At 47.1% G+C, this 27,760-nt stretch overlaps 2 protein-coding genes across 51 annotated transcripts in view; one reads left to right on the forward strand and one right to left on the reverse strand.

Annotated features, from left to right (window-relative positions):
• Window positions 1-27,760, forward strand: part of ACP2 (acid phosphatase 2, lysosomal) — a 114,737-nt gene that overhangs the window by 42,632 nt on the left and 44,345 nt on the right. The gene's annotated exons all lie outside the window — the stretch shown is intronic.
• MADD (MAP kinase activating death domain) overlaps window positions 1-27,760 on the reverse strand; it is a 56,980-nt gene that overhangs the window by 15,484 nt on the left and 13,736 nt on the right. For 3 of the 50 annotated variants that reach the window (XM_050759117.1, XM_050759118.1, XM_050759129.1), the window contains exons 9-26: window positions 27,336-27,571; window positions 26,983-27,139; window positions 25,688-25,791; window positions 25,404-25,594; window positions 24,904-25,028; window positions 24,386-24,525; window positions 23,441-23,542; window positions 20,157-20,259; window positions 19,601-19,787; window positions 19,355-19,505; window positions 18,841-19,047; window positions 15,666-15,766; window positions 14,089-14,172; window positions 13,613-13,771; window positions 5,179-5,287; window positions 4,477-4,597; window positions 4,268-4,373; window positions 2,049-2,159 (exon numbers count right to left, since the gene is read on the reverse strand). In XM_050759117.1, the coding sequence (XP_050615074.1) occupies window positions 2,049-2,159; window positions 4,268-4,373; window positions 4,477-4,597; window positions 5,179-5,287; window positions 13,613-13,771; window positions 14,089-14,172; window positions 15,666-15,766; window positions 18,841-19,047; window positions 19,355-19,505; window positions 19,601-19,787; window positions 20,157-20,259; window positions 23,441-23,542; window positions 24,386-24,525; window positions 24,904-25,028; window positions 25,404-25,594; window positions 25,688-25,791; window positions 26,983-27,139; window positions 27,336-27,571 (2,494 nt within the window). Of the gene's footprint in view, window positions 1-2,048; window positions 2,160-4,267; window positions 4,374-4,476; window positions 4,598-4,835; window positions 4,899-5,178; window positions 5,288-13,612; window positions 13,772-14,088; window positions 14,173-15,665; window positions 15,767-17,049; window positions 17,104-18,840; window positions 19,048-19,354; window positions 19,506-19,600; window positions 19,788-20,156; window positions 20,260-20,624; window positions 20,685-23,440; window positions 23,543-24,385; window positions 24,526-24,774; window positions 25,029-25,403; window positions 25,595-25,687; window positions 25,792-26,982; window positions 27,140-27,335; window positions 27,572-27,760 lie in introns of all 50 variants that reach the window. The other 47 variants (XM_050759078.1, XM_050759079.1, XM_050759089.1 and 44 more) reach the window with 34 other exon arrangements.

Here is a 27,760-nt window from a genome sequence, read left to right on the forward strand (position 1 = left end):
AAATAGCTGCATTCTCCTATCTGCTTCTGCATTGAGTCTGTTGCAGTATGTTGCTTTGGTTGAGGTATATGAAAAAAACGACCTAACAGTTACGTATTTGGAAAATGGAAGAGGATTTTCATAGCCTTTTCAGATAAATAGACGTATTCTTTTTTAACACTATACCAGAACTTGAGAAGTAGCAGCTTCTTTTTTTTTAGAGACAAGGTTTCGCTCTGTCACCCAGGCTGGAGTTCAGTGGCATGACCATAGCCCATTACAGCTTTGAACTCCTGGGCATAAGTGACACTCCTGCCTCAGCCTCCCAAGTACCTGGGATTACAGGCATAAATCACAACACCCAGCAACAGCAGCTGTTGAAAGTTAGCTGCAGTGTGGAATCTGAAAGCACATCAACGAACATTTTACACTATTACATTAAAATCCATTTAGGCCAGACATGGGGGCTCATTCCTATAATCCCAACACTTTAGGAGGCCAAGTCGGGAGTACTGTTTGAGCCCAGGCAGGAGTTGGACACCAACCTGGGCAACAGTGAGCTCCTATTCTCCATACATCTTTTTTCTTTTTTTTTTTTTTTGAAACAGGGTTTCATTCTGTCACCCAGGCTGGAGTGCAGTGGTGCGATCATGAATCATGGCAGCCTCAACCTCCTGAGCTCAAGTGACCTCAGCTTCCCAAGTAGCTAGGACTACAGGTGCATGCCACCGTGCCTGGCTGATTTTTTTATTTTTTGTAGAAATGGGGTCTCCCTTGGCTGGGAGTGGTGGCTCACACCTGTAATCCCAGCACTTTGGGAGGCCGAGGTGGGTGGATCACAAGGTCAGGAGTTAGAGACCAGCCTAACCAACATGGTGAAACCCCGTCTCTACTAAAAATATAAAAATTAGCTGGGCGTGGTGGCGGGGGCCTGTAGTCCCAGCTACTAGGGAGGCTGAGACAGGAGAATGACATGAACCCGGGAGGCAGAGCTTGCAGTGAGCCGAGATGGCACCACTGCACTCCAGCCTGGGCGACAGAGCGAGACTTCGTCTCAAAAAAAAAAAAAAAAAGTATAATCAATCAATTTAATAAAAGTAACAGTTTTCACTGCTTCTTCAAGGACATTTATAAGCACAACTAGCATTTTTAAAAAACTAAGAGTGTAAGCCAGGTGCAGTGACTCACGCCCGTAATCCCAGAACTTTGGGAGGCTGAGGCAGGCAGATCATTTGAGGTCAGGAGTTCGAGATCAGCCTGGCGAATGCCCATCTCTACTAAAAATACAAAAATTAGCCAGGCGTGGTGGTGCATGCCTGTAACCTCAGCTACTCAGGAGGCTGAAGCAGGAAGACTGCTTGAACCCACAAGGCAGAGACTGCAGTGAGCCAAAGTTGCACCATTGCACTCCAGCCTGGGCAACAAGAGAGTGAAACTCTGTCTCTCGCTCCCTCTCTCTCTCGCGCGCGCTCTCTCTCTCTCTCTCTATATATATAAATAAATCAGTTGGGTGTGGGGGCACACGCCTGTAATCCCAGCTACTCGGGAGGCTGAGGCATGAGAATCGCTTGAACCTAGGAGGTGGAGATTGCGGTGAGCCAAGATTGCACTACTGCACTCCAGCCTGGGCGACAAAGTGAGAGTCTGTCTCAAAAAACAAACAAAACAAAAATAAAAAACTGAGAGTGTATCGAGGCAAGGAATACAATGGCTGCTGGCATAGTTTGGGGCCATTGTCTTCACTTGGGTTAAAGTGCCAGCAGTTGTACCCACCACTGCTTTGGTACCATCAGTGCAAACGTAACCCTGTGAAAATGGCAAATAACATTTTAGAATCATTTGAAATAGTTTTCACCTTCTGAAACCTCAGCAGTCCAGACCACACATCAAAACTGATGCACTATGATAGTTTTATACAGAGAATCCCATCACAGAACACAGGGACTAATGCCTCATTTAGAGTCAAAGACAACTGCTCCATTTGCAAAATCAGGGGTGAACTGGACTGGAAGTGACACAAACCAAGAAACGACCCATGGGAAGCCTAAGGGGTGGCCAGATGTGCTTACCAGGTTCGCCAGCTGATCAAGCACCTCATTGATTTGCTGGCTGTACACAAGCCCAATGTGCGACTTTCCCATTAGGCGCCTCACCTTCTTGCGGATGTCATTCTTATTTACCTGAAAAGCCAAAACAGGACTCTTAACAAGGGATCTGCTCTCCTCTCGACTGAGGTAGAGAGAAGAGAATGTACAAGTGGGTTTCCCACCATCTGAGAGAAGTGAAATTCTGAAAGACCACATCACTGAACAAGGGAGAAAACTTTCAACTGTGTATTCTGCCACCATGAGGGGAAGAAAAGTCCTGGCTCTGTCTCTAGTTAGCTTCTGCAGAAAAGTGGCTCTTAGAGCAGTTCTGGTTCCAGAGGAGACTTTCTCCCTATCCCCACTCAATACCACAACATTCACCCCTACAAGGGCTCTGAAAACCCCCAAGGCTCTTCATAGTGTAATTCAGAAATGACTTAGAGTGGCAACACCAGACTGGGTTGTAGCTAAGACATCTCTGAAGGTTAGGGATCATCATCCTTTCCCAGCCAGAGTCAACCAGTACCCTCCAAATTCCAGAGTACAGTGAAACTTACACCAGGAAATGAAGCAAACCAAGAGGGGCTGGGGGCATTCTCTGCATTTGATCAACTGATCCCTTCACACTTAGGGAGGTTAGGGAGAACAAAAGGAGGAGAAACCCAGTGGCTCCTTCTCCAAACGATTCTCTTCTACCCATCAACTCCAGACTTATGTTTCCCTTTGAGAGCAGAACTCTTCTACTTGGTAACATACTTCTTCCACAGCCACAAAACCAAGTACAACATACCAAGTTCTATCTACTATTACTTTGTTAATGGCTGGCTCTTCTTATAACTATGGAAAATTCTGTAAGATATAGGGCTGTCCTGAAAAACAAAATCTGAGCATCGTTTCTTTTTTTTTTTTGAGATGGATTTTCACTCCTGTTGCCTAGGCTGGAATATAATGGTGCGATCTCAGCTCACTGCAACCTTCTTCTCTAGAGTTCAAGCGATTCTCCTGTCTCAGCCTTCCAAGTAGCTGGGATCAGAGGCGTGAGCCACCATGCCCAGCTAACTTTTGTATTTTTAGTAGAGACAGGATTTCACCATATTGGTCAGGCTAGTCTAGAACTCCTGACCTCAGGTGATCCATCTACCTTGGCCTCCCAAAGTGCTGGGATTACAGGCGTGAGCCACCACTCCTGGTCCTGAGCATCCTTTCTAAGTTTTAAAAATCTACTACTGTAAAAAAGAAAAATTAATTCATTGTATTTTGTGGGAAGCTCTACTGGCATCCTAAAACTACTCAGTAAAGGGAGACCATATAAATCTCAAAATAAACAAATAATGGCTGGGCATGGTAGCTCCTGCCTGTAATCCCAGCACTTTGGGAGGCTGAGGCAAGAGGATCACTTGAGGTCAGAAGTACGAGACCAAGGCGCCTGGCCAACATGGTGAAACCCCATCTCTACTAAAAATAGAAAAATTAGCTGGGCGTAGTGGCAGACATCTGTAATCCCAGCTACTTAGGAGGCCGAGGCAGGAGAATTGCTTGAACCCGGGAGGCAGAGGATGCAGTGAGCCAACACCGTGCCACTGTACTCCAGCCTGGGTGACAGAGTGAGACTCTGTCTCAAAAAAAATGAAAATAAAAATAAATAAATAAATAAATAGTATGGAATCATCAGTTCTTGGCCAGGCGCAGTGGCTCATGCCTGTAGTCCCAGCACTTTGGGAGGCCAAGGCGGGTGGATCACCTGAGGTCAGGAGTTTGAGACCAGCCTGGCCAACATGGTGAAACCCCGTCTCTACTAAAAATACAAAAACTAGCTGGGTATGGTGGTCTGCACCTATAATCCCAGCTACTGGGGAGGCTGAGGCACAAGAATCACTTGAACTGGGGAGGTGGAGGTTGCAGTGAGCTGAGATTGCGCCACTGCACTCCTACCTGGGCGACAGAGCAAGACTCTGTCTCAAAAAAAAAAAAAAAAAAGAGAATCATCAGTTATTTCTACAACACTCCTTAGTAAAACAGGCTGGCAGCTTCAGAGAAACAGAACATTGTTAAGCTGGCAGAGAGGCCTCAGACTTTCAATCAAGAAGACAGCCCTAAGTAAGATACCTTGATAGCTTCCCAGCTGCCCCGAAATTCAGGTGACAGGAACAAGCCTTGCCCTTCTAGCATCAGTGGAGCTGGACACAGCAAAATGACATTACCTTCATCAGCAGCATGTAGGAGATGAGGTTGTGCAAAAGGGTGGCCAGCAAGCGATCTTCATCATCTTCCAGGCGCTTCCGGTCATGTTCTCCCAGGGACAGGTACCTAAGCAGAAGACAAAGCACAAGTCAGCCCTCAAGTGGGAGACCACAGAACTAACCAGGAGGAGGCTGTCTGCATATTCCCAATGGTTTCCTAAGCCCCATACCTGTCGATCATTTCCTGGGGACCCTGGTCCATACCCATGCCTTCTCTCTCCAACATCACAGCATCTAAGAAGGCATCTTCCCAGAATTGCATTTGGTCCCATAAAGTAGAACGCTCTTTGCCTGCGTAGAATAAAGGTTTCTTAGGGGGCCTATTTAACATTTAAGAATATAGCTGCCAAACAAAAATAAAGAGTAAAATCCAGATAAAAGGGAATAATTACAAATTCCAGGGCAAAGCAAACACAATCTCTCTACCCCAGATCTAACATGCCTGCCACCAGCCCCAGATGCCTTCAAGTAACGCCCAGTCCCTCCCAAGGAGGAGGGATGAACACAGCACACAAATAAATGTGGTTACTTATAGAAAAGGTCTCCATAGCTGCATCCTCTAACTGGTCCCACATGGATCCTTTGTCCCTTCCTGCCAATTTGAGAGCAGGAAGGACCATGGTAGCAAGAAGGGAAAGAAAGGAAGACAGAAAGGCAGAGGCTGTTGATTAACACCAAAACCCAATCTTGTCCAGTTTTCACCCACTGCTTGTTCTGGACACAGTAAGTCGCTTGCTTCAGGTATAAAACTGCTATCTAATGTCAGCATTGAGATCAGCAGAAAGCCAACCAGCTACTTGTTCAGTGTGACCCTCTCCCCTGGCTGAGCCAGCTTTCTCCAGTGCAAAGGGCCTTCCCAGTGTGTTTCTCACCTAGGAGTCCCTCATAGAGATAGACTCGCTGGCTCACATCTTCAGAAGTGCGAATGGGGCTGCCTGCCAGCTTCTCCTTTACGCTTGGCTTCAAGCTATGGGCTTTACCCTAGAGAGAAGAGATGATAGGTCAGTGGCCGAGGTAGCAATGAACAGGGGCAAAGGAAACCAAGCATTTCACTAAGAGGCTGTCACACCAGTCACCATCCATTAACAACATAAACTCCAGTACCCATGCTTCTGCAAGTCCACCATGCCTCCTAAACTATACAATAAAGTTTTCATTTTTGACTTATCTTTACTCCTTAGTCTCTGTAAGATTATTTTCTCTTTAAAGCAACAACAATAACAATCAGATTAATTCTCTGTGTAGTTACGTAACACAGCAGAAAGAACCCAGGGTTTACCATCAGACTGACTAAGGCTCAGATCCCTGCCTCTTATTAGCTTATGTGACCTTAGGTACAAAAATCAGCTTCCCTGAGCCTCATTTTCCTAATCTGTCAAAGGAAGGTTGTAATACCTACCTCATAAGACTACAAGAATTAAATTTGAAAATACATATAAAGCACCTAACAGTGCCTAGCACACGGCTAGTAATTGAGAAATGCTCATTTCTTCTTTCCTATCTTTTACTGTCCCTAAGAAATATCACTAACTTCATCTGCTACTTCTGAGTAGATTTTCTATTCATTAAAAGATTTTCAGCCGGGTGCAGTGGCTCACGCCTGTAATCCCAACACTTTGGGAGGCCAAGGTGGCTGGATCACCACGTCAGGAGATCCAGAGTTCCTGGCTAACATGGTAAAATCCCGTACCTATTAAAAATACAAAAAATGGGAGGCTGAGACGGGCGGGATCACATGGTCAGGAGATCGAGAACATCCTGGCTAATACGGTGAAACCCCGTCTCTACTAAAAAAAATACAAAAAACTAGCCGGGCGAGGTGGCGGGCGCCTGTAGTCCCAGCTACTCCGGAGGCTGAGGCAGGAGAATGGCATGAATCCAGGAGGCGGAGCTTGCAGTGAGCTGAGATCCAGCCACTGCACTGCACTCCAGCCTGGCGACAGAGCCAGACTCCGTCTCAAAAAAAAAAAAAAAAAAAAATTAGCCAGGTGTGGTGGCACACGCCTGCCGTCGCAGCTACTTGGGAGGCTAAGGCAGAAGAAACGCTTGAAAACCCTGGAGGCAGAGGTTGCAGTGAGCCAAGATCGCACTACTGCACTCCAGCTTGGGCGACAGAGTGAGAGACTGTCTCAAAAAAAAAAAAAAAAAAAAAAAAAAAAACAACACCTAAAAAGAGACAAAATAATTATATAGTAACAAAGGGATCACTTCAGCAAGAGGATATAACAATTGCAAATACATATGCATTCAACACCAAACAGTTATATAAAGCAAATATTGCAAATATTATTAGATCTAAAGGGAGAGATATACTCCAATACAGTAACAGTTGGGGACTTCAATACCTCACTCTCAGCATTGGACAGATCATCTAGACAGAAAATCAACACAGAAACACTGGATTTAAACTGCATTTTAGATTCAGATTGCTTTTTAGACCAAATGGACCTAACAGACATTTACAGAACATTCCATCCAACAGCTGTAGAATACACATTCTTTTCATCAACACCCAGAACATTCTCTAGGACAGACCACATATTAGGCCACGAAATAAGTATAATGAGAAATTTAAGAAAACTGAAATCACAGCAAGTATCTTTTCAGACCACAAGGGAACACTGTGCTCTGAAAATCAGAAATAACAAACTTTTAAAATCATACGAATACACGGAAATTAAATATGCTCCTGAGTGACCAATGGGTCAACAAAGAAATTAAGAAGGAAATTTAAAAATTTCTTCACACAAATGAAAATAAAAACACAGCATACCAAAACCTATGGGATACAGCAAAAGCAGTATTAAGAAAGAAGCTTATAGCAATAAATGTCTACATCAAAAAAGTAGGAAGATTTCAAATCAACTTAATGATGCAGCTCAAAGAATTGTGAAAGCAAGAACAAACCAAACCCAAAATTAGTAGAAGAAATAATCAAGATCAGAGCAGAAATAAAATTGAGACTAAAAAATATAGGCCAGGCATGGTGGCTCACGCTTATAATCCCAACACTTTGGGAGGCTGAGACAGGTGGATCACCTGAGGCCAGGAGTTCGAGAGCAGCCTGGCCAACATGGCGAAACCCCATCTCTAGTAAAAATACAAAAAAAAAAAAAAAAGCCGGGTGTGGCGGTCGGCACCTGTAATCTCAGCTACTTGGGAGGCTGAGACAGAAGAATCACCTGAACCCAGGAGGTGGAGGTTGCAGTGGGCCAAGAATGCACCATTGCACTCCAGCCTGGGCAACAAGAGCAAAACTCTGTCTCAAAATAAATAAATAAATAATCAACAAAATGAAAAGTTCATTTTCGTAAAGAGAAACAAAATCCACAAACCATTAGAGCTAGACTAACCAAAAGAGAGAGAGAGAGAGAAAGAGAGAGAGAGAAAGAAAGAGAGAGAGAGAGAGAGAGAGACTCCCGCCAAAAAAACACCAAAAACAAAAAAGGAAACATTACAATTGCCATCACAGAAAAACAACAAATAACAAGGGACTATAACTACATGCCAACAAATTAGAAATGGATACATTCTTAGACATAAACAATCTACCAAGATTTAACCAAGAAATAGCAACCTGAACGGTCCAATTACAAGTAATGAGATTGAATCTGTAATAAAAAGCTTCCCATCACAGAGCACGATGGTTAATGCCTGTAATCCCAGCACTTTGGGAGGCTCAGGCAGGCAGATCACTTGAGGCCTGTAGCTCGAGACCAGACTGGCCAACATGATGAAACCCTGTCTCTATTAAAAATACAAAAATTAGCCAGGCATGGTGGTGAATACCTGTAATCCCAGCTACTCGAGAGGCTGAGGTATGAGAATTGCTTGAACCTGAGAGGCAGAAGTTGCAGTGAGCCAACATCACACCACTGCACTCCAGCCTGAGCAACAGAGCAAGACTCTGTCTCAAAAAAAGAGTTGGGCGCAGTGGAGCACACGCCTGTAATCCCAGCACTTTGGGAGGCCGAGGGGGGCAGATCACTTGAGGTCAGGAGTTCGAGACCACCCTGGACAACATGGCGAAACCTCGTCTCTACTAAAAATACAAAAATTAGCCAGGTGTGGTCGTGGGCGCCTTTAATCCCAGCTACTTGGGAGGCTGAAGCAGGAGAACTGCTTGAACCCGGGAGGTGGAGGTAGCAGTGAGCTGAGATCGCACAACTGCACTCTAGCCTGGGCAACAGAGCAAGACTCCGTCTCAAAAAAAAAAAAAAAGAAAGAAAGAAGAGAAAGGCTCAGGACCCAATAGCTTCAATGCAGAATTCTAAAAACATTTAAAGAAAAACTAGGCCGGGCGCGGTGGCTCAAGCCTGTAATCCCAGCACTTTGGGAGGCGGAGACGGGTGGATCACGAGGTCAGGAGATAGAGACCATCCTGGCTAACATGGTGAAACCCCGTCTCTACTAAAAAATACAAAAAACTAGCCGGGCGAGGTGGCGGGCGCCTGTAGTCCCAGCTACTTGGGAGGCTGAGGCAGGAGAATGGCGTGAACCCGGGAGGCGGAGCTTGCAGTGAGCTGAGATCCGGCCACTGCACTCCAGCCTGGGCGACAGAGCGAGACTCCGTCTCAAAAAAAAAAAAAAAAAAAAAAAAAAAGAAAAACTAATACCAAATACAAAAGTATTCAATAAAAGTCAACATCCCTTCATGATAAAACCTCTCAACAAGTTAGGTACAGAGCGAACATACCTCAAAACAATAAAAGTCACATATGACAAACCCACAACCAACATCATACTAAATGGGGAAAAGATGAAAACTTTTCCTCTACGATCTGTAACAAGACAAGGATGTCTAATTCCACCACTTTTATTCAACTGGAAGTGCTAATCAAAGCAATTAGGCCAGAGAAAGAAAGGGCATCCAAATTGGACAGAAGGAAGTCAAACTGTCCCTCAAAGCGGGCTGGGTATTGTGGTTCACACCTGTTAATCCCAGCACTTTGGGTGGCCAAGGCAGGTGGATCGCTTGAGCCCAGGAGTTCCAGACCAGCCTGGGCAACATGGGAACACCTTGTCTCTACAAACACAAAAATCAGCTGGGCATGGTGGCACATGCCTGTAGTCCCCGCTACTCGAGAGACTGAGATGGAAGGACTGCTTGAGCCCAGTAGGTGGAGGCTGCAGTGAACCGATATTGCACCACTGCACTACTCCAGCCTGGTTCTATCTTAAAAAAAAAAAAAAAAAGAAAAAGAAAAAAGAAAGCCCTAAAATCTCCACTAGAAAACTCAGAACTAATAAGTGAATTCAATAAAGTTGCAGGATATAAAATCAACATATAAAAATCAGTAGTGTGTCTATACACCAACAATAAAACAGCAGAGGCCGGGCGCGGTGGCTCACGCCTGTAATCCCAGCACTTTAGGAGGCCAAGGTGGGCAGATCACGAGGTCAGGAGATCGAGACCATCCTGGCTAACACGGTGAAACTCCATCTCTACTAAAAAAATACAAAAAAATTAGCCGGGCATGGTGGCGTGCGCCTGTAGTCCCAGCTACTCGGGAGGCTGAGGCAGGAGAATGGCGTGAACCCAGGAGGCGGAGCTTGCAGTGAGCCGAGATCACACCACTGCACTCCAGCCTGGGCAACAGAGCGAGACACCATCTCAAAAAAATAAATAAATAAATAAAAAATTAATGCCCTACGAATAAATTCAATGAAGGAGGTAAAAGATCTCCATGAGGAAAAATAGAAAACACTGATGTAAGAACGAGTTTAGGGAAAAGATGTAAAGATACATACACCATGTTCATGGATTGGAAGAATATTGTGAAAATGACCATACTACCAAAAGTGATCTACAGATTCAAGGCAATTCCTACCAAAATACCAATGGTATTCTTTGTATTTTTTTTTTTTTGAGACGGAGTCTCACTCTGTCGCCCAGACTGGAGTGCAGTGGTGCGATCTCGGCTCACTGCAAGCTCCACCTCCCGGGTTCACGCCATTCTCCTGCCTCAGCCTCCCGAGTAGCTGGGACTACAGGCGCCCGCCACCACGCCCAGCTAGTTTCTTTGTATTTTAGTAGAGACGGGGTTTCACCGTGTTAGCCAGGATGGTCTCGATCTCCTGACCTCGTGATCCGCCCGTCTCGGCCTCCCAAAGTGCTGGGATTACAGGCGTGAGCCACCGCGCCCGGCCACCAATGGTATTCTTCACAGAGATAGAAAAAACAATCCTAAAATTCATATGGAACCACAAAAGACCCCAGATAGCCAAAACAATACTGGGCAAAAAGGTATCACACTACTAGACTTCAAAATATAAGAGAAAGCTACAGTAACCATAACTGCATGCTACTGGCATAAAAAACAGACCCATAGACCAATGGAACAGAATAGAGAACCCAGAAAGAAATCCATATATTTATAGCCAACTGTTTTTTGACAAAGGAACCAAGAATATTCACCAGGGGTAGGGACAGTCTCTTCAATAAATGGTGCTCGGAAAACCTGATATCCATTATTCAGAAAAATAAAACTAGACACCTACCTCTCACCATATACAAAAATCAACCCAAAATGGATTGAAGACTTAAATATAAGACCCAAAACTATAAAACTACTAGAAGAAAACGTAGCAGAAATGCTTCAGGACATTGGTCTGGGCAAGAAGTTTATGGAGACCTCAAAAGCACAGGCAACAAAAGCAAAAGTAGACAAACAGGATTATATTAAACTAAAAAGCTTCTGCACAACAAAGGACATGATGAACTGAGTGAAGAGACAGTCTGCAGAATGGAAGAAAATATTTACGAACTATTCATCTGACAAGAGATTAATATCTAGAATATACAAGAAAGAACTCAACAGCAAAAAAACACAATCTATTAAAAAATGGGCAAATGAGCTGAACAGATCTCTCTTAAAAAAAGACACACAAATGGCTAACAGGTGTTTTGGAATAATGGGCCTCTACAAAGGCCTTGAAGCCAAACTGCTGTAGACAGTTCTCACTGCCGCTTCCATTTATGAGAAACTGATGGTTGCTATCCTCACAGCTATGCGGCTGAAGGGTACAGCAAGCACTGAGATGTCTTACGGTGAAAAGTTCAGAAGACACTCAAGGTGGAGGATTTTCTTTGAAGCGAAGAGAAGTAATTTTCTTTTTTTTTTTTTTTTTTTGAGACGGAGTCTCGCTCTGTCACCCAGGCTGGAGTGCGGTGGCCGGATCTCAGCTCACTGCAAGCTCCGCCTCCCGGGTTCACGCCATTCTCCTGCCTCAGCCTCCCGAGTAGCTGGGACTATAGGCGCCCGCCACCTCGCCTGGCTAGTTTTTTGTATTTTTTTTTAGTAGAGACGGGGTTTCACCGTGTTAGCCAGGATGGTCTCGATCTCCTGACCTCGTGATCCGCCCGTCTCGGCCTCCCAAAGTGCTGGGATTACAGGCGTGAGCCACCGCGCCCGGCCGAGAAGTAATTTTCCTATTACTCTGGCTCCTTCCACCACAAATGTAACCTCTATTGGCTTGAAAAGCATCTAAAGGTAAACAGGAAGTATAGCAGGCTAGACCTGTTGTCAACTTAACTTTTACGATCCATGGTTAGATTTTGGGGTGAAGGTTGAACTAATATGAAAAGAAAACATTATTGAAAATCCCTGGCCGGGCGCGGTGGCTCACACCTGTAATCCCAGCACTTTGGGAGGCTGAGGCGGGAGGATCACGAGGTCAGGGGATCGAGACCATCATGGCTAACACGGTGAAACCTTGTCTCTACTAAAAATACAAGAAATTAGCTGGGTGTGGTGGCGGGCACCTGTAGTAACAGCTACTTGGGAGGCTGAGGCAGGAGAATGCCATGAACCCAGGAGGCGGAGCTTGCAGTGAGCTGAGACTACACCACTGCACTCCAGCCTGGGCGACAGAGCGAGACTTCATCTCAAAAAAAAAAAAAAAAAAAAAAAGAAGAAGAAAGAAAGAAAAGAAAACCCCTAATAAACTGTCAGCACAAAAGAAAAATCAATTAATCATTCAATCAACCAACCAGTCTGTTCAGACTCAGAGAGAGTTAAGGCCCATTAACTTGAATAGCCTCTCAATCCTATTCCCAATCTTCACTCTGGGAGGTCACTGAATCTATTAAAAACACATACAGAAGGCTCTGCGAGTGGGCATGATTACCAGTCTTAAATAGCTGGTTTCATTTAAATTTTTCTTCCTTTCACCCCACGGGCCAAAGATAAGGACCTATGCCTATAAGTTCTTATAGAGCACATCCATTCTCATCTCCGTTTAATAAAGTGGCAAGTCTATCAGTGTTTTAACAGCCTATAGAGGCACATATACATTAAAAAGCAGAGGCTGGGCACAGTGGCTCATGCCACTTTGAGAGGCCAAGGCAGGAGGCTCACTTAACCCAGGAGTTTGAGACTGGCCTAGACAACAGAGGGGAATCCAATTTCTACAAAAAACTAAAAAAATTAGCCAGGCATGGTGGTGTATGCCTGTAGTCCCAGCTACTTGGGAGGCTGAGGTGGGAGGACCACTTGAGCCTGGGAGGTTAAGGCTGCAGTGAGCGGTGATTGTGCCACTACACTCCAGCCTGGGCAACAGAGTGAGACCCTGTGTAAAACAAACAAACAAACAAACAAAAAACCCAGATGTCTAAGGCAAGGACTAAAAAGAATTCATCTCCTTCCAGCTGATTACAGGCTTACTGTGTGATCTAGGGAAGTTCTTTTTTCCTAAGGCATTGTTCCCCTCACCTATTAGAAGAGACTAGTCACAGCAATATAGTGAATCACAAACTTCTTGAGTAAAAATTATGCCTTTTTCATCCCTGTTTCTTTAGCGCAAAATCTGGCACTTAGTAAATCACTTCATGGATGTTTATTAATGAATGAAAACTTCAAATAACTGTTAGTAATATACTAAAATAGAATGCTATTTTAAGATGCTATATAAATAGAGCAGAGACCAAAATAAAACTGGATACTCCATAGAAACAGACTGGTACTAAATGAGAGCTGTGATTGTCCTGACAAATACCACAAAGGCATCACTTTGCCTGTGTTAGACCTGGGGATTAATACTACATAGGATTCGAAGCCCTTATCTGACTGGGCAAGGAGCATAACTCATCAGTGATTCAGGAGAGGGTTCTAAAAGTCCCAGATCGTAAGTCAAACGACTGAAAAAAGCCTTAAGAAATGTTTTCCTTACAGCCAAATATATGAGGATTACCTCTTCCTTATTTAACCTTCACCTCTTTAGTGTCTCTTAACTTTCATTCTTTTCTAGCCTGCTTCCCTCCCCCATTAAAGAAATGGTCTTCTTTTGTTGGCAAACAAAGCTTACAAAGATGGTGCTTGTAGCAGAGTTGGTCTCAATTTCACTATCAGACAAAGTGCCCCGAGAGCTTGCCAGGTGAACACTGCCCTCGCCACCTGGTCCGTCACCTGCATTGCTGCTCAAGTCACTGTCAGCTCCAAGAGTCTCTCCAGAGCTATTACTCACCTGTAAAAGAAAAAAGGTAGTAAGAGATAGTCCCCAGGGATGGGCCCCAGAAATGCCAAGCTGTTAGAGCTCCCTGCCACCATAAAAAAATATTCAATTTCAAAGGTGTGTCAGACAGCCTCTGGAAGTACCTTCTTTATAAGATGAGAAGCTCTGGGTGAAATCTCGTGTACACACACTTATGATGCTAAACCTCTCCACCATGAGAACCATGCTGACCTGAGACTCAGAGCAGCCTCCAAAGAGAAAGTAGCGCCCTTTTCCAAAGGGGAAATCCACACCCCACCCACCAAGATGCCAGTGTGGTGTTCCCCTACCACGGTGCTAACTTCAGAATCCTGACTTGAGCTGCGGATCATAACAGCTGGACTCACGCTGATGACAGAGTCTTGATCAGTCCTCTGAAACAAGACACAGGAACATTAGGGGAGGTGTCCAATCTCCTCTTAGTTTCCCACAGAAATACTGTACCTTCTTTCTGCCCATCCCCACCCTTCTGTTATCATCCCTAGAGAAGTCACGAGCAACTTTTGTTTCCGGAATATAAAATATGTACAACTTATATAATAAAAAAAAGAAATAGGCCTGGCAGAGGCTCACGCCTGTAGTCCTGGCACTTTGGGAGGCTGAGGTGGGAGGAGCATTTGAGCCCCGGAGTTGGAGACCAGCCTGGGCAACATGGTGAAACCCTATCTCTACAAAAAAATACACAAACTTAGCCAGGCATGGTGGTGGGCGCCTGTGGTCCCAGCTACTCAGGATGCTGAGGTGGGAGCATCACTTGGGCCCAGGAGGTTGAGGCTGCAGTGAGCTGAGAGCACACCACTGCCCTCCAGCCCAAGCGACAGAGTGAGACCCTGTCTCAAAAACAAGAAACAAAAAACAATGCATTAAAAAAGTACATGCTCACTGTAGAAAATACATGAAAGAATAAGGAAATAAGAGCAAGTTGTAAATCCACCTCCCACCTTAAGCACTGTTTTTAGTATATTTCCTTTCAGTTTCTTCTCAATACATTTTAAAAATAAAATTGGAATCACACTATATGCAGCTTTGTTAAACATTTTCCCATGTCACTAAATTTTTGAAAACACAACCTTTAATGGTTACTAATATTGCATTACATGGATCTATTACACTTATTTAACAATTCCTTATCATTAGATATTTATATTGTTTTGAGGGTCAATTTTTTTTTCTTTTTTTGAGACGGAGTCCCACTCTGTGGCATAGGCTGGAGTGCAGCGGAGCAATCTCAGCTCGCTGCAACCTCTGCCTCCCGGGTTCCAGTGATTCTCCCGCCTCAGTCTCCGGAGTAGCTGGGATTACAGGCGACCACCACCACACCGGGCTAATTTTTACATTTTTAGTAGAGACGGGGTTTCACCACGTTGGCCAGACTGGTGTTGAACTCCAACTCCTGACCTCAAGTGACCCACCTGCCTCAGCCTCCCAAAGTCCTGGGATTACAGGCATGAACTGCTGCACCTGGCTATTTTTTTTTTTTTTTTTTTTTTTTTTTTTTGAGACAGAGTTTCACCCTTGTTACCCAGGCTGGAGTGCAATAGTGCAATCTTGGCTCACCACAACCTCCGCCTCCCGGATTAAAGCGATTCTCCTGCCTCAGCCTCCCAGGTAGCTGGGATTACAGGTATACGCCACCACGCCTGGCTAATTTTGTATTTTTCATAGAGACGGGGTTTCATAATGTTGGTCAGGCTGGTCTCGAACTCCCAACCTCAGGTGATCTGCCCGCCTCGGCCTCTCAAAGTTCTGGGATCATAGGCGTGAGCCACTGTGCCCGGCCGTCTGGCTGTTTTGTTTTTTTTTTAACTTGAAGTATTCTGAGACAGCATATTTAATCCTCGTAATTTTCAACAAGGTTGTCACAAACCTGGGAACTAGACGTCAGGCTCACACCACTGTCTGCGCTGATCTGGGACTTTTTCTCCTCTGTCTCACCAAGGTCAAAGACAGGTTTGATTACTTCAGGCCCTGAGTAGGGGAAGACTTCTGTTACTCCGTGCACAAAGGCTAGGGGCAGGCTGGTAAAGGGGGAGGGACAGCAGCACAGGCTGGTCCCAGACCTGTTCAGCCCATCCCAGTCACCTTTCCAAGGACTACTCCCAACTCAGGACCCACTGGAAAAAGAGGTCCCCAGATGCCTTAAGAACCAAGTAAGACAAATCAGACCTGGTCCCAACGGGTTCTCCAGTCTTCTTCTCAACCTGAGAAAATTATGAGCAAATCATCTTAAAACAAAAAAGCTCCACAAGGCTGGGCATGGTGGCTCACGCCTGTAATCCCATCACTTTGGGAGGCTGAGGCAGGTGGATCACCTGAAGTCAGAAGTTTGAGACCAGCTTGGCCAACATGATGAAACCCTGTCTCTACCAAAAAATACAAAAATTAGCCAGGCGTGGTGGTGCATGCCTGTAATCCCAGCTACTCGAGAGGTTGAAGCACGAGAATCGCTTGAGCCCTGGAGGCAGAAGTTGCAGTGAGCCAAGATCGTACCACTGCACTCCAGCCTGGGCAACAGAGCAAGACTCCATTTCAAAAAAAAAAAAGAAAAAGAAAAGTTCCACAAACAAATGTCTAAACCACATTCCATGGCACTCAGACTCTGAGCTTTGCTGGTACCTGAAACCATTTTATGGTCCCCAGGTCACTTAATGCTTCCCAAACAAATGTGTCTAAAGGAAGTAGAAAAGGTTGGGCCCAATGAGATAAGAAACACCAGCTGTTTTGGTGGGCACTGCCTACCTCCATCTACGTTTGAGATAAAAACCACCCCCCTTGTCCCCCACCCACCCACAATGGTATGGCAGAAGGACAGAATGACAGAAAGCAAGAAAGCGTGCCTAGGCAAGCCACCAGAGAGTTGGGCAGCTACAGACTCAACACGGAGGGACAGCAACCATCTCTGCCAACTGTGCCCACAGGCCTTCTAACAGGTGAGGGAGATATCAGCCAATGGGGGGCACTAAAATAGGCAAACGTTCTCCCCACCAACTCTGAAGCAACAGAGAACTAAGTTCTGGGGAGTTGTATTCAGTAGACACCTGGTTATAACCTGATTGACACGAGGGGAGGAGGAAAGAAGCGGCCTACGTGCCACACGCCTAGGAGTCACATGCTACCTACCTGCTGCCATTCCAAACACCCTCTAAGAGCAAATTTGGGGTGGGGCTGACAAAGGGAGCCTGCCCCAACTGGGCCTGGGGAGTTGGCAGGTATGGGAGACTTGGGAACAGGAAAGGGCATTTGTTCCTTACTCTGTTTTTCCAAAGCTTTTTGCTTTTTCACTTCCTGGTGCTTGTTCCACAATTCTACCCCAGATGCAATGCAAGCAGGAGAGAAAGACAGAGAGTCAGAGGCTGGTCAGACAGATGAAATGGAAACCCACCCACCCAAGTCGATTCAGTCTCAGGCACTGGATTACCAACCAAGAGATACAAAGATATCTTCATGGGGAGAAGGGGCAGAAAACAAGACATCTAACCCCTCCACCCAAACTCATGAACAGATTCCAAATTTCCAATTCCAATCCCAATGTGGCAGTAAAAACCCTGCAGAATGTTAGAGCTGGAAGGGCCCTTAACAAAGCTCCTTCATTTTTGCATGAGGAAACTGGTCCTAAAGAGGCTGGAGCACCTGATCAAGATCATGTAACTTAGGATCCATTTAAACTCCCACCATGCCACACTCTCTGCCAAATGAGCTGGGGAAGGACAATTTTTACAGATTCCAGATGAGACAGACGAACACCTCAAGCGGCCAGAGTTTCAGAAGCATGAACACCAATCTGTTTGATTCACTGGACTGGACAGAGGCCAATTCATGCAGGCAGTTAGCACCCCTCCTCATTGCTCCTCAAGAAACCACTCACCCCCAGAGCCAGTGCCTGTACTACCAACCAGCAATCTGGAAAAATGCTTCCAGCTGAGGTGACAGAGAACATAAAATGGTCAAGACCAGCATCCTCATAGAGGAAAACAGAATGGCAACCACAGCAATTATTTTCCTCGAAGGAACTTCAGAGTGTACTTAGTATGATTTCCTTATTTCCGTATGATTTCCTCATTTCCCAGGTGAAGAGACAGAGACCCTGAGAGGGGAAGTTATTTGCCCATTGCATTCCTAGCTGGAGGCTGATATGGGACTAAAACTCCAGACCTCCATACTAGCAGGTCAGTACTTTTTCTAGAACATCATATGAGGCAGGAGAAAGCCAGGAGTTGACTGCTACTAGAATAATATTCTGCTGGCTAGGAAAGTGTAGCTCCCCTAAAAAGGAATCAGTTCCACATCACCATTTATGGGAGCACATGGCAACTGCTAATGGCCATGGCAATGAAACATCAGCTGGAAGCAGAGTGCCTAGGGACCTAGAACCAGAAAAAGAAAGATCCAACCTCGATGACTCAAGGTCAAGCAGGGAGTGAGCCAAACAGAGGTGATGCCCAGAAAGCTCACTAAGGCACTGCCTTTGTGGGAATGGAGAAACACCAAATGTAAACAAGATTTTAATCAAGTCCATGAGGAAGCATTTAAAGAACTGACTTGGAAACCTATACCTCAAAGATCCAGAACCCAGGGAAATGGGGTTGCCAGACATGGCCCAGAGGAGCACATTCCAGAGCAGTGTAATGGCTGGATGGGAGGACACTGGCTTCAGAGACACAAATGTCGTTTGTATAGCCCAAAGATGCATCTATAAACTTCCTGAGCACTTCCAGGAATTCTCTCCACTATGTGAAGAAATGCAGATGTAAATAAAAAGAGAGGCCAGGAGTACAGCTCACACCACCTGCAGTAAGCCTTACTGGGCCCTCTAAACAAAACCTCCATTCTTCCTCTAAGATACAGGGTGAGGGGTGGCTGCGGATGAAATATAAAGACTAGAGAAGTACAAAGAAACACCACTAGAAATGGACACAGGTCTCCTTCTCTCTCTAGGAAGCAAAGCATGGGGCAGAGAAAGGCAGGATTCTGGATGAATTGAGGAGAAAGGGATATTTAAGAAGCCAGGACCCCTCTACCGCACCAAACACACTGATACGTACCAATAGACGCTATAAAATTTTCTTCCTTTAAACTTCTGGTGTCCAGTTCCTTAGGACCCTTTCCTGTGGCACTTGGTGCCCGAGGTCCCACCTGGGGAACTCTCAGCTGTGCCATAGCCTTTGGGTCCCCCCGCCCAGCTAGGCCAGGATCCTTGCCAACTGGGGTATTTACACTTTCTGTTGGACTTCTCTTCCGCTTGTCTGGTTCTGAGAGAAAAAAATCAAGAGGTCAAGAGAAGTAATGAGTAGGAATCAAGGTGCAGACATGAGGTGGGAGGAACCAGGATACAGAAGGGTGTGGAATGAAGGAGTTCAGGGAAAGATGAGCTGATGTCTTATTTTTCATAACAAAAAACACTTACTACGTATAAACATGCATAGAAAATAAAACCCCAAAGCCAGATGGGAAGCAGCATGGTACTGGAAATCTGTCCTGGGGACAAATACATTTTCTCTTTGGGAGACAAGTGGGAGAGTTGGGGATGGCATGGTGCCCAGCAGATACAATCCCTACCTTTACTATAGTAGTGGGTCTGGGCGATCTCCAGAAGCCCAAAGATGCTGGCCATGCCACCCAGACCCGCATGGGCATAGGACTGCTCCAGGCTGAGGATTGTACACTTGAGGAGGTCTAACATTCCCTTGTACACCTTCCGACTGACCTCCTGCAACAATAACCCAGGGGCTAGCGTTGGCAAATTGCCTTTGGTATTCACATCCCTCTCCCCAGTTACTCTGACTCCCTACCCCCAACACTGACCACATCCGGGATAATGTCCTGCCGGGCATCGTCCTCTGACTGCACCGTACGGTTCAGCTTGCTCAGGACAAAGACTCGCAGTTGCTCGCTCTCCAGGAGCCGGCGCACCTTTTTCATGTTGAGCCAGCCGACTCCCTGGCCGTCCAGCACGTTGTGTACCACCTCCTTCAGGAACTGCTGGTTCTCACTACAGGGTCCACACACCGCTTCTGTGGTCACCAGCTCCTTTGCGGAGCACCCCCCACCTTTCACCCAGACTAGATGCCTGCCTCCAGGGGTAAAACACAAAGCCACATCTCCGAATGTCCAAGTCCACCACATCCCCCAACTCTCCGGAGAACCTGATTTGCCCAAATACCCACCACTGCTGATTCACTCCGCTCAACACTGTAAGCTTTCAATTGCATGGAGATCAAGCCAGAATGAGAAGTGCTGGCAAGAAATTGATTACATCTACCCCATTGAGAGCTTCTCTCCCACTCTATCCCTAAAGTTCTGCAGAGGAACCACCCCACCTCTACCTGAGAACTTTTAAAACAGCTCTACCATTTATTACCTAGAATTGCTGGATCGACCCTGGGGTGATGGAGGTTCTCTTTTCACTGTTGGGCTGTGTTTAATGACAGATGACTTCTGATCCACTAACGCCCTCCTGTTTCCTGTGGCAGGGGAGGCAGGAATGAGAGACATCACTATTATAGTGCAGGAGCTCATGCCAGCACAGCCCTGAGTAGCCATGTTCCACGCCCGTTCCTCAGAAGGGCTGGGTGAGGGTAGCACCAAGGCATCATACGTAGGTAGAAACCAGCCATGGCAATGTGGAGGAGGTGGGGATGGAGACTCAGGCCACTCCACATGCACCAGCAGCACGCCCCATGGGCAAGCATGGGCGTCACGGGGAACGGGGCAAGCAGGTCACTCATGTGATGCTGCTAGCTCCATGAGAAGGATGGCCCTCGGGCAGGCACAGAAGATGCTAGAGAAAAAAAAAAAAGATCATGCACAGCTCACAGGCAAGACCCACCTTCACCACTCCCGGGGCCGGCTTCAGTAACAATCTCCATTAGAGTATTTAGCCCAAATACTGGGACACAAAATACACAATTAGTAGGTGCACCACAATACCGCAACCCCTCTACCCCTCCGAGGAGCAGTAAGCCAGATAATCTGAGCATTCTCCCAAAGCTTGAGGAATGCACATAACTTTGGTTCTCGGGCACCTCAGAGCTGGAAGCCAAGTGACCAGGAGACAACCAAGGCTCTAAGAAAAGACCATCCTTAAGATGTGGCCTCTCAAAGCCAGGGGCGGGTAAATGACACAGGGAGGCTTCAGGTACTGCACACACACATGCATGAAAGAGGGACCGCTGGTTTTCAGAAAACATCCAGCACAGGGGGTCAGGGGCCTGAGGGCATGTGCAGGGAAGCGACCCATCTTGCAGATGCTATTGTTGGGAGTGGGGGTCAGGGCATGAGGATGGGAGGTGGGTGAGAGGGTAAGTGCAGCAAATGCGACAATGCATCAGCATGCAATGAAAGAGTTTCAATTGCTCTCCTCTTCAAATGTACCAAATGAAGGCCAGTGTCACTGACACCCTTCCATCCCTAGCCTACCCGGCCACATGTGGATTCCCTGGCAGTGCTAGTTCGCTCCTTACACTACCAGCTCTGATGTCCCTTTGCCCATTTATCCAATGTTCCCATCACCACCTAAGAACATGCCTTAGACTCCTGACAATGTTATTTGCTTGTTTCTGTTGGTTTCTTTTAGAGACAGGGTTTCACTCTGTCGTCCAGGCTGGAGTACACTGGCCTAATTACAGCTCACTGTACCTCAAAATCCTGGGCTCAAGTGAACCTCCTGCCTCAGCCTACCAAGTAGCTAGGATGACAGGTGTGAGCTACTGCACCCAAGTAACCTGACGTTTTTTACCAATAGGAATGAGAGATCAGTTAAAGAATACATGAGGTTGGCCGGGCGCGGTGGCTCACGCCTGTAATCCCAGCACTTTGGGAGGCCGAGGTGGGTAGATCACGAGGTCAGGAGATCGAGACCATCCTGGCTAACACAGTGAAACCTTGTCTTTACTAAAAACACATAAAATTAGCTGGGCGTGGTGGCAGGCGCCTGAAGTCCCAGCTACTCGGGAGGCTGAGGCAGGAGAATGGCGTGAACCCAGGAGGCACAGCTTGCAATGAGCCGAGATTGCGCCAGTACACTCCAGCCTGGGCAACACAGCAAGACTCCGTCTCAAAAAAAAAAAAAAATAGAATACATGAGGTTGCTTCTCACTGCGCTTCCTACCACAGTTAAATATTTCGGCACACCATCCAGAGAAAACAAAAAAATCAGGCCAGGTGCGGTGGCTCACACCTGTAATCCTGGCACTCTGGGAGGCCGAGGTGGGCAGATCACTCAAGGTTAGGAGTTCAAGACCAGCCTGGCCAACATGGTGAAACCCCATCTCTACTAAAAATACAAAAATTAGCTGGGCGAGGTGACGTGTGCCTGTAATTCCAGCTATACGGGAGGCTGAAGCATGTGAATCACTTGAGCCTGGATGGCAGCAGTTACAGTGAGCCAAGATCGCCACCCTGCACTCTATCCAGCCTGGGATGTGACACTCTGTCTCAGGAAAAAAAAAAAAAAAATCAAATTCAGAAAAGCCCCTGAAACTGTCAGATGGCACAAGCCAAATTCAAATAAGGTCTTTTTACTTTTTTTTTTTTTTTTTTTTTTTTTTTGAGACGGAGTCTCGCTCTGCCGCCCAGGCTGGAGTGCAGTGGCCGGATCTCAGCTCACTGCAAGCTCCGCCTCCCGGGTTTACGCCATTCTCCTGCCTCAGCCTCCCGAGTAGCTGGGACTACAGGCGCCCGCCACCTCGCCCGGCTAGTTTTTTGTATTTTTTAGTAGAGACGGGGTTTCACCGTGTTCGCCAGGATGGTCTCGATCTCCTGACCTCGTGATCCGCCCGTCTCGGCCTCCCAAAGTGCTGGGATTACAGGCTTGAGCCACCGCGCCCGGCCAGGTCTTTTTACTTTTTAAGATAGAGTCTTGCTCTGTCGCCCAGGCTGGAGGGCAGGGGCATGATCTCAGCTCACTGCAAGCTCCGCCTCCCAGGTTCACGCCATTCTCCTGCCTCAGCCTCCCAAGTAGCTGGGACTACAGGCGCCCGCCACCACACCTGGCTAATTTTTTTTTGTTTTCAGTAGAGACGGGGTTTCCCCATGTTAGCCAGGATGGTCTTGATCTCCTGACATCGTGATCCACCTGCCTTGGCCTCCCAAAGTGCAAGTGCTGGGATTACAGGTGTAAGCCACTGCGCCTGGCTTTCAAATAAGGTCTTAACTGCCCCTAGAAACTAACAAATACTACCTGGCGCGCTCACAAGCCCTGGGTTGACAGGCTTATGAGTGCGTGAGAGGTGAGAGGCTGTGCTCTATAAATGCTGCCAGGCTCCCCATAACCATTCTCTGGTAGGCCAGCTCCTTGGCATGGAGTTTGTCCTAAGTTCATGCAGTGGCAACCCAGCAGACGACTGGAGGCGGCTGATGATCCCTATGTTAATCACGTACCCTGACAGGGTCCTCCCGAGAAGCAGCAGTAATCCCACAGCTGCCATTGTCCTAAATGACATAACAGGGCCCTCTCTAGCTATGAAGATGGTTTCCATTTGACAACCATCGGAGCCCAAGATGTGCAGTGAAAGCCATGAGGAGCAACATGAGGGATGACAACCAGGTCAAAGGATTCACCAGACGCAGGGCTCCTGACATGAACCCACAGCCTGAAATATCTCCCGGAGAAACCTGGCTTGGCAAAAGGAAGGCTGTAGTTACCTTTCAGACTGGGGAAGGGTGTGGCCTTCTCTCGGACACCTTTGGTGGGCAGTGTGAGGTTTGAAAGACTGAAGCTGGTACTGTGGTTCCGATAGAGGCTGCCTATCAAGGGGAGGGTGCGAGAGTGATGACTTGGCAGAGTAAGTAATCAAAGCATTAGACTAATGACTATCAGCATCTGCACCTCCCTCCTTTCCAAACACAGTCCCAGTTTGATGGATCAGATCATCTCTGATCTGTCTTAGAAAGGATCAAGTCTAACTCCAGGCAAACAATGGAGTCATTGCCAGGAGCAGCCAAAACCCAGTAACAGCTTTCTCTGTCCACCTCACATGATAATATCCGAGTCTCTCATCTACTGCTGCACAGCATGAAAGCTGGCAGTTAACGGGCTTCTGGTCTGAAGCTGGCACTGTCCCTCCCTGGCTGCTGAAGAAACTCACGATAACAGGGATCCTCGATGTTGGCTCTCTCTAGTCCATAGTCTGTCTTCAATCTTTAACTGATACCACCCCACACTGCTGAAAATACTCTCTAAGCACAAAATTCAATCTCGTATCGATTTCAAAGCACATTCATGGAAGAGTCCGTTATGAGGCAAAGAAGATACCAGATATAGACTCAAATCAAATTTGACCAGAGTATTTCCATTAAATATAAGTACAAGTGTGTGATTCTGAATTTACTGCCTGTTTTCCAGTTACCCATCCAGCTCTTACCTGAAATAGACTGAAACGACCAGGCATAATAATGACTAATCTGTCCCTGTCCTTTACTGCCCTCACTTGAAAACACCTTATTCAGTATCACCCAAATGACTGAATTAGAGCTTGCTAATGCTAACCTAGCCCGACATGTGAAGTTCTAAACAACATTTGCGATAGTCAGGCTCTGCTGTAGAGAAAATGGAACACAGGAATGAGAGAGACAGCTGAAGGCACTTACTGGCAAAAGACATGATGCCCCCGAAGCCCTCGGTGCTGGTGTTGGAGACGGTGGAGTTGGGAGAGCTTGCCCGAGAGTCTGACTCTGCATCTGAGTCACTTGCCAGTCTCAAGCTGTTGGGCCGCAGCAGCTTTTGAGCCCTTGAATGCACAGTGGCACCTATGAGCCCCAGGCAGGGGTACTTGACCTTGGGAGTATGAGCCTTACGCTACACTGCAGCTGCTGCTCCCTTCCTGTAATTCCTAAACCCCTGGATCAAAACACCACCCTCTGGGGATGGCAGGACCACGAGAGCATTCAGACTTAGACTTTCTGATTAACCCTCGACCAGGGTCCACTGAGGTGAGGTCCTTCAGTCACCCATCTAGAAGGGATCCCCAGGCTCTCACCGATTGCCACTGACATGTTGGCTGAATCGGGGAGTGTAACTTTCCCCCTGCTCATCCTCATCTTCCTCAGGGGGAAAGCCATATTGGGGCTCGAAGTATGGATTGTCATAGATTCGTCGGCGCACTGACCCCTCTCCAATTTCTGCCTGACGTCTGTCCACGTTCGACTTGCCAATGCTGGGAGGCACGGAAGGGAGGGGCTTGGAGACGCCTACTGCTGCCTTATCATCCATCTCCGTAGAGTCAGCAGGTTCCTGAAGGCCACATGAAATTGAAAGTGGTTAGCTGGTGCCCAATGGTACCTTCCTGTAATCCCAGTTTGGCAGTGCTGGACCAGGCCTGTCAGATTTCTAGCCTAAGGAATGTGTGGGAAATGATCTCTGTGGCACCTGTTCTCTGTCCCCACAAACTATATAAGGGGGATCACAGTTGTACCCTGAACAAAGCCTGATGAACTCCTTTTGGGGTCAAAACTAGGTCTCTTAGGCTCTAAGCTCTAGGGCCCATGAAGAGGAAGATGAGAAAATTGTGTGAGAAGAAGCAAATGAATAGCTACAGCCTGGCTTTCCTAATAGATGAGGCCCACATCCCAGGCCATGGTTCTCACTCATCCACCACTCCTCACTTACAGAGTTGGCTCCGTGGATGATGGTGCTGGGGCTGCTGCTGGCAGTGGTGCTGGAGCTGGAGCGCAGTGGGGGGTTTTCCTGAGAGTTCTCACTGTCTAGCCCAGGCTCTTCTGCTTCCTTCTGATTCTGCAGCTCGTCAATCTCCACCTCGCTGGCATCCCCCAGTGCTGCATGCGTCAGAGGGTCCACATCTGCCAAAATCCAAGGGAGGCAGGTAGAGACCACCCCATCCCTAGACCCCCAACCCTTGCCCAGGGCTGGCCAATCTCCCCAAGCACACTTACTGGGAGTATCACCATTAATGTCACATTTCATCATTTCACTGACAAAGTCACCAAGGGAGGAGTAAGAAGAGCTTGAATCGTCATAATCCATACTATCACTGCCACTGCAGAGTGAATTGCATAAAAAACAAAACAGAAAGGGGCAGGGAGAACACCTGCAATCAGCACTAGGAAAAATAAAAGGGGGAGCACTCTGAACGCAAGGCCAGGGTACAAATCAAATAAGGAAGCCAAGAAAAACAGTCAACCAAAGCATAAAGACTGATAATGGGGGCTGGGACAGTGGCTCACGCCTGTAATCCCAGCACTCTGGGAGGCTAAGGCGGATTGATCACCTGAGGTCTGGAGTTTGAGACCAGCCTGGCCAACATGGTGAAATACCATCTCTACTAAAAATACAAAAAGTAGCCGGGCGCAGTGGCTCGCGCCTGTAATCCTAGCACTTTGGGAGGCCGAGGTAGGTGAATCACTTGAGGGCATGAGTTTGAAACCAGCCTGGCTAACATAGTGAAACTCTGTCTTTACTAAAAATACAAAAAATTAGCTTGGCGTGATAGCATGTGCCTGTAATCCCAGCTATTCAGGTGGCTGGGGCAAGAGAATCGCTTGAACCCAAGAGGGAGCTTGCAGTGAGCCAAGATCATGCCACTGCACTTTAGCCTGGAAGACACAGCGAGACTCCATCTCAAAAAATGTATATATGGCCGGGCGCGGTGGCTCAAGCCTGTAATCCCAGCACTTTGGGAGGCCGAGACGGGCGGATCACGAGGTCAGGAGATCGAGACCATCCTGGCTAACACGGTGAAACCCCGTCTCTATTAAGAAATACAAAAAACTAGCCGGGCGAGGTGGCAGGCGCCTGTAGTCCCAGCTACTCGGGAGGCTGAGGCCGGAGAATGGCGTAAACCCGGGAGGCGGAGCTTGCAGTGAGCTGAGATCCGGCCACTGCACTCCAGCCTGGGTGACAGAGCGAGACTCCGTCTCAAAAAAAAAAAAAAAAAAAAAGTATATATATAAAAATTAGCCAGGTAGTCCCAACTACTTGGGAGGCAGAGGCAGGAGAATCACTTGAACCTGGGAGGCGGAGGTTGCAGTGAGCTGAGACGGCACCACTGCACTCCAGCCTAGGTGACAGAGCGGCAAGACTCTGTCACACATGAAAAAAAATAAAGAAATAAAATTTAAAAAAAAATACTGATATGGGAAGCCTATGAGATTGCCTCTTCTGTGCTAAAGAAGGGCTAGTGAGAGCCTCTTCACCTTAAAAACCTTTTTGCTACCCTAAGGATGCTCACCTATCATCAGTAGGTTCGGAGTCAGAGTCCCGCTCTGGTGGTACACTCAGGGCCTCAGCCAGCTGGGAATTGCTGTCATAGACGCGATAGTGGATAGGCTGCAGCTGATGAGCATACCACTTCGGCTTGTCACCAATCAGGGCTGGATCAAACATATCTACCCCATGAGGGAAAAGAATAGAAAGTCAGCAGCAAGGAAAAAAAGGCAAGCAATGCCTGAAAGAAGAGCAGGAAAAAGTCTAAAGCAGAGCAAGGACAGAAGGCACAGGTCAAAGATGAGCAAAGGAAAAATCAAAGTCCATCAAGAGGACAGAGGCAGAAGGCAGAGCGGAGCAGAGGGCAGGTGGACTCACTGTTGTGAATTCGCTGAAAGGCATAGTTGGTGGGGTTAAGGATCCATTCCCCAAAGTACTCCACAGCTTGAGTCCTGGCCAATTTCTCGGCAAAAGGAGTCTGGCGGGGACGTGAGGCTAGAAAGGAGCCAGCTTGAAAAGCTACCACAGGCCGAGGGAAGAGGCGCAGGGTACGTGTGTGCATCTGAAATCCCTGCAGCACGTTGGCAGAGTTGAAGAACCGTACCATGGCGACCCTGGGGAAGGAGATGATGAGATAATTTGAGACCCATGCCCTGTAGGGTAAGGATTCCCATGATCCAAAGTCTCAGAACACCTCCCAAAGCCATCACTTAACAGGCTTCCAAGGGGAGAGACACCTTTTTTTTTTTTTGAGACAGAGTCTGGCCCTGTTGCTCAGGCTGGAGTGCAGTGGCGCAATCTTG

This window comes from Macaca thibetana, chromosome 14 (genome assembly GCF_024542745.1).
Source record: "Macaca thibetana thibetana isolate TM-01 chromosome 14, ASM2454274v1, whole genome shotgun sequence".
NCBI lineage: Eukaryota > Metazoa > Chordata > Mammalia > Primates > Cercopithecidae > Macaca > Macaca thibetana.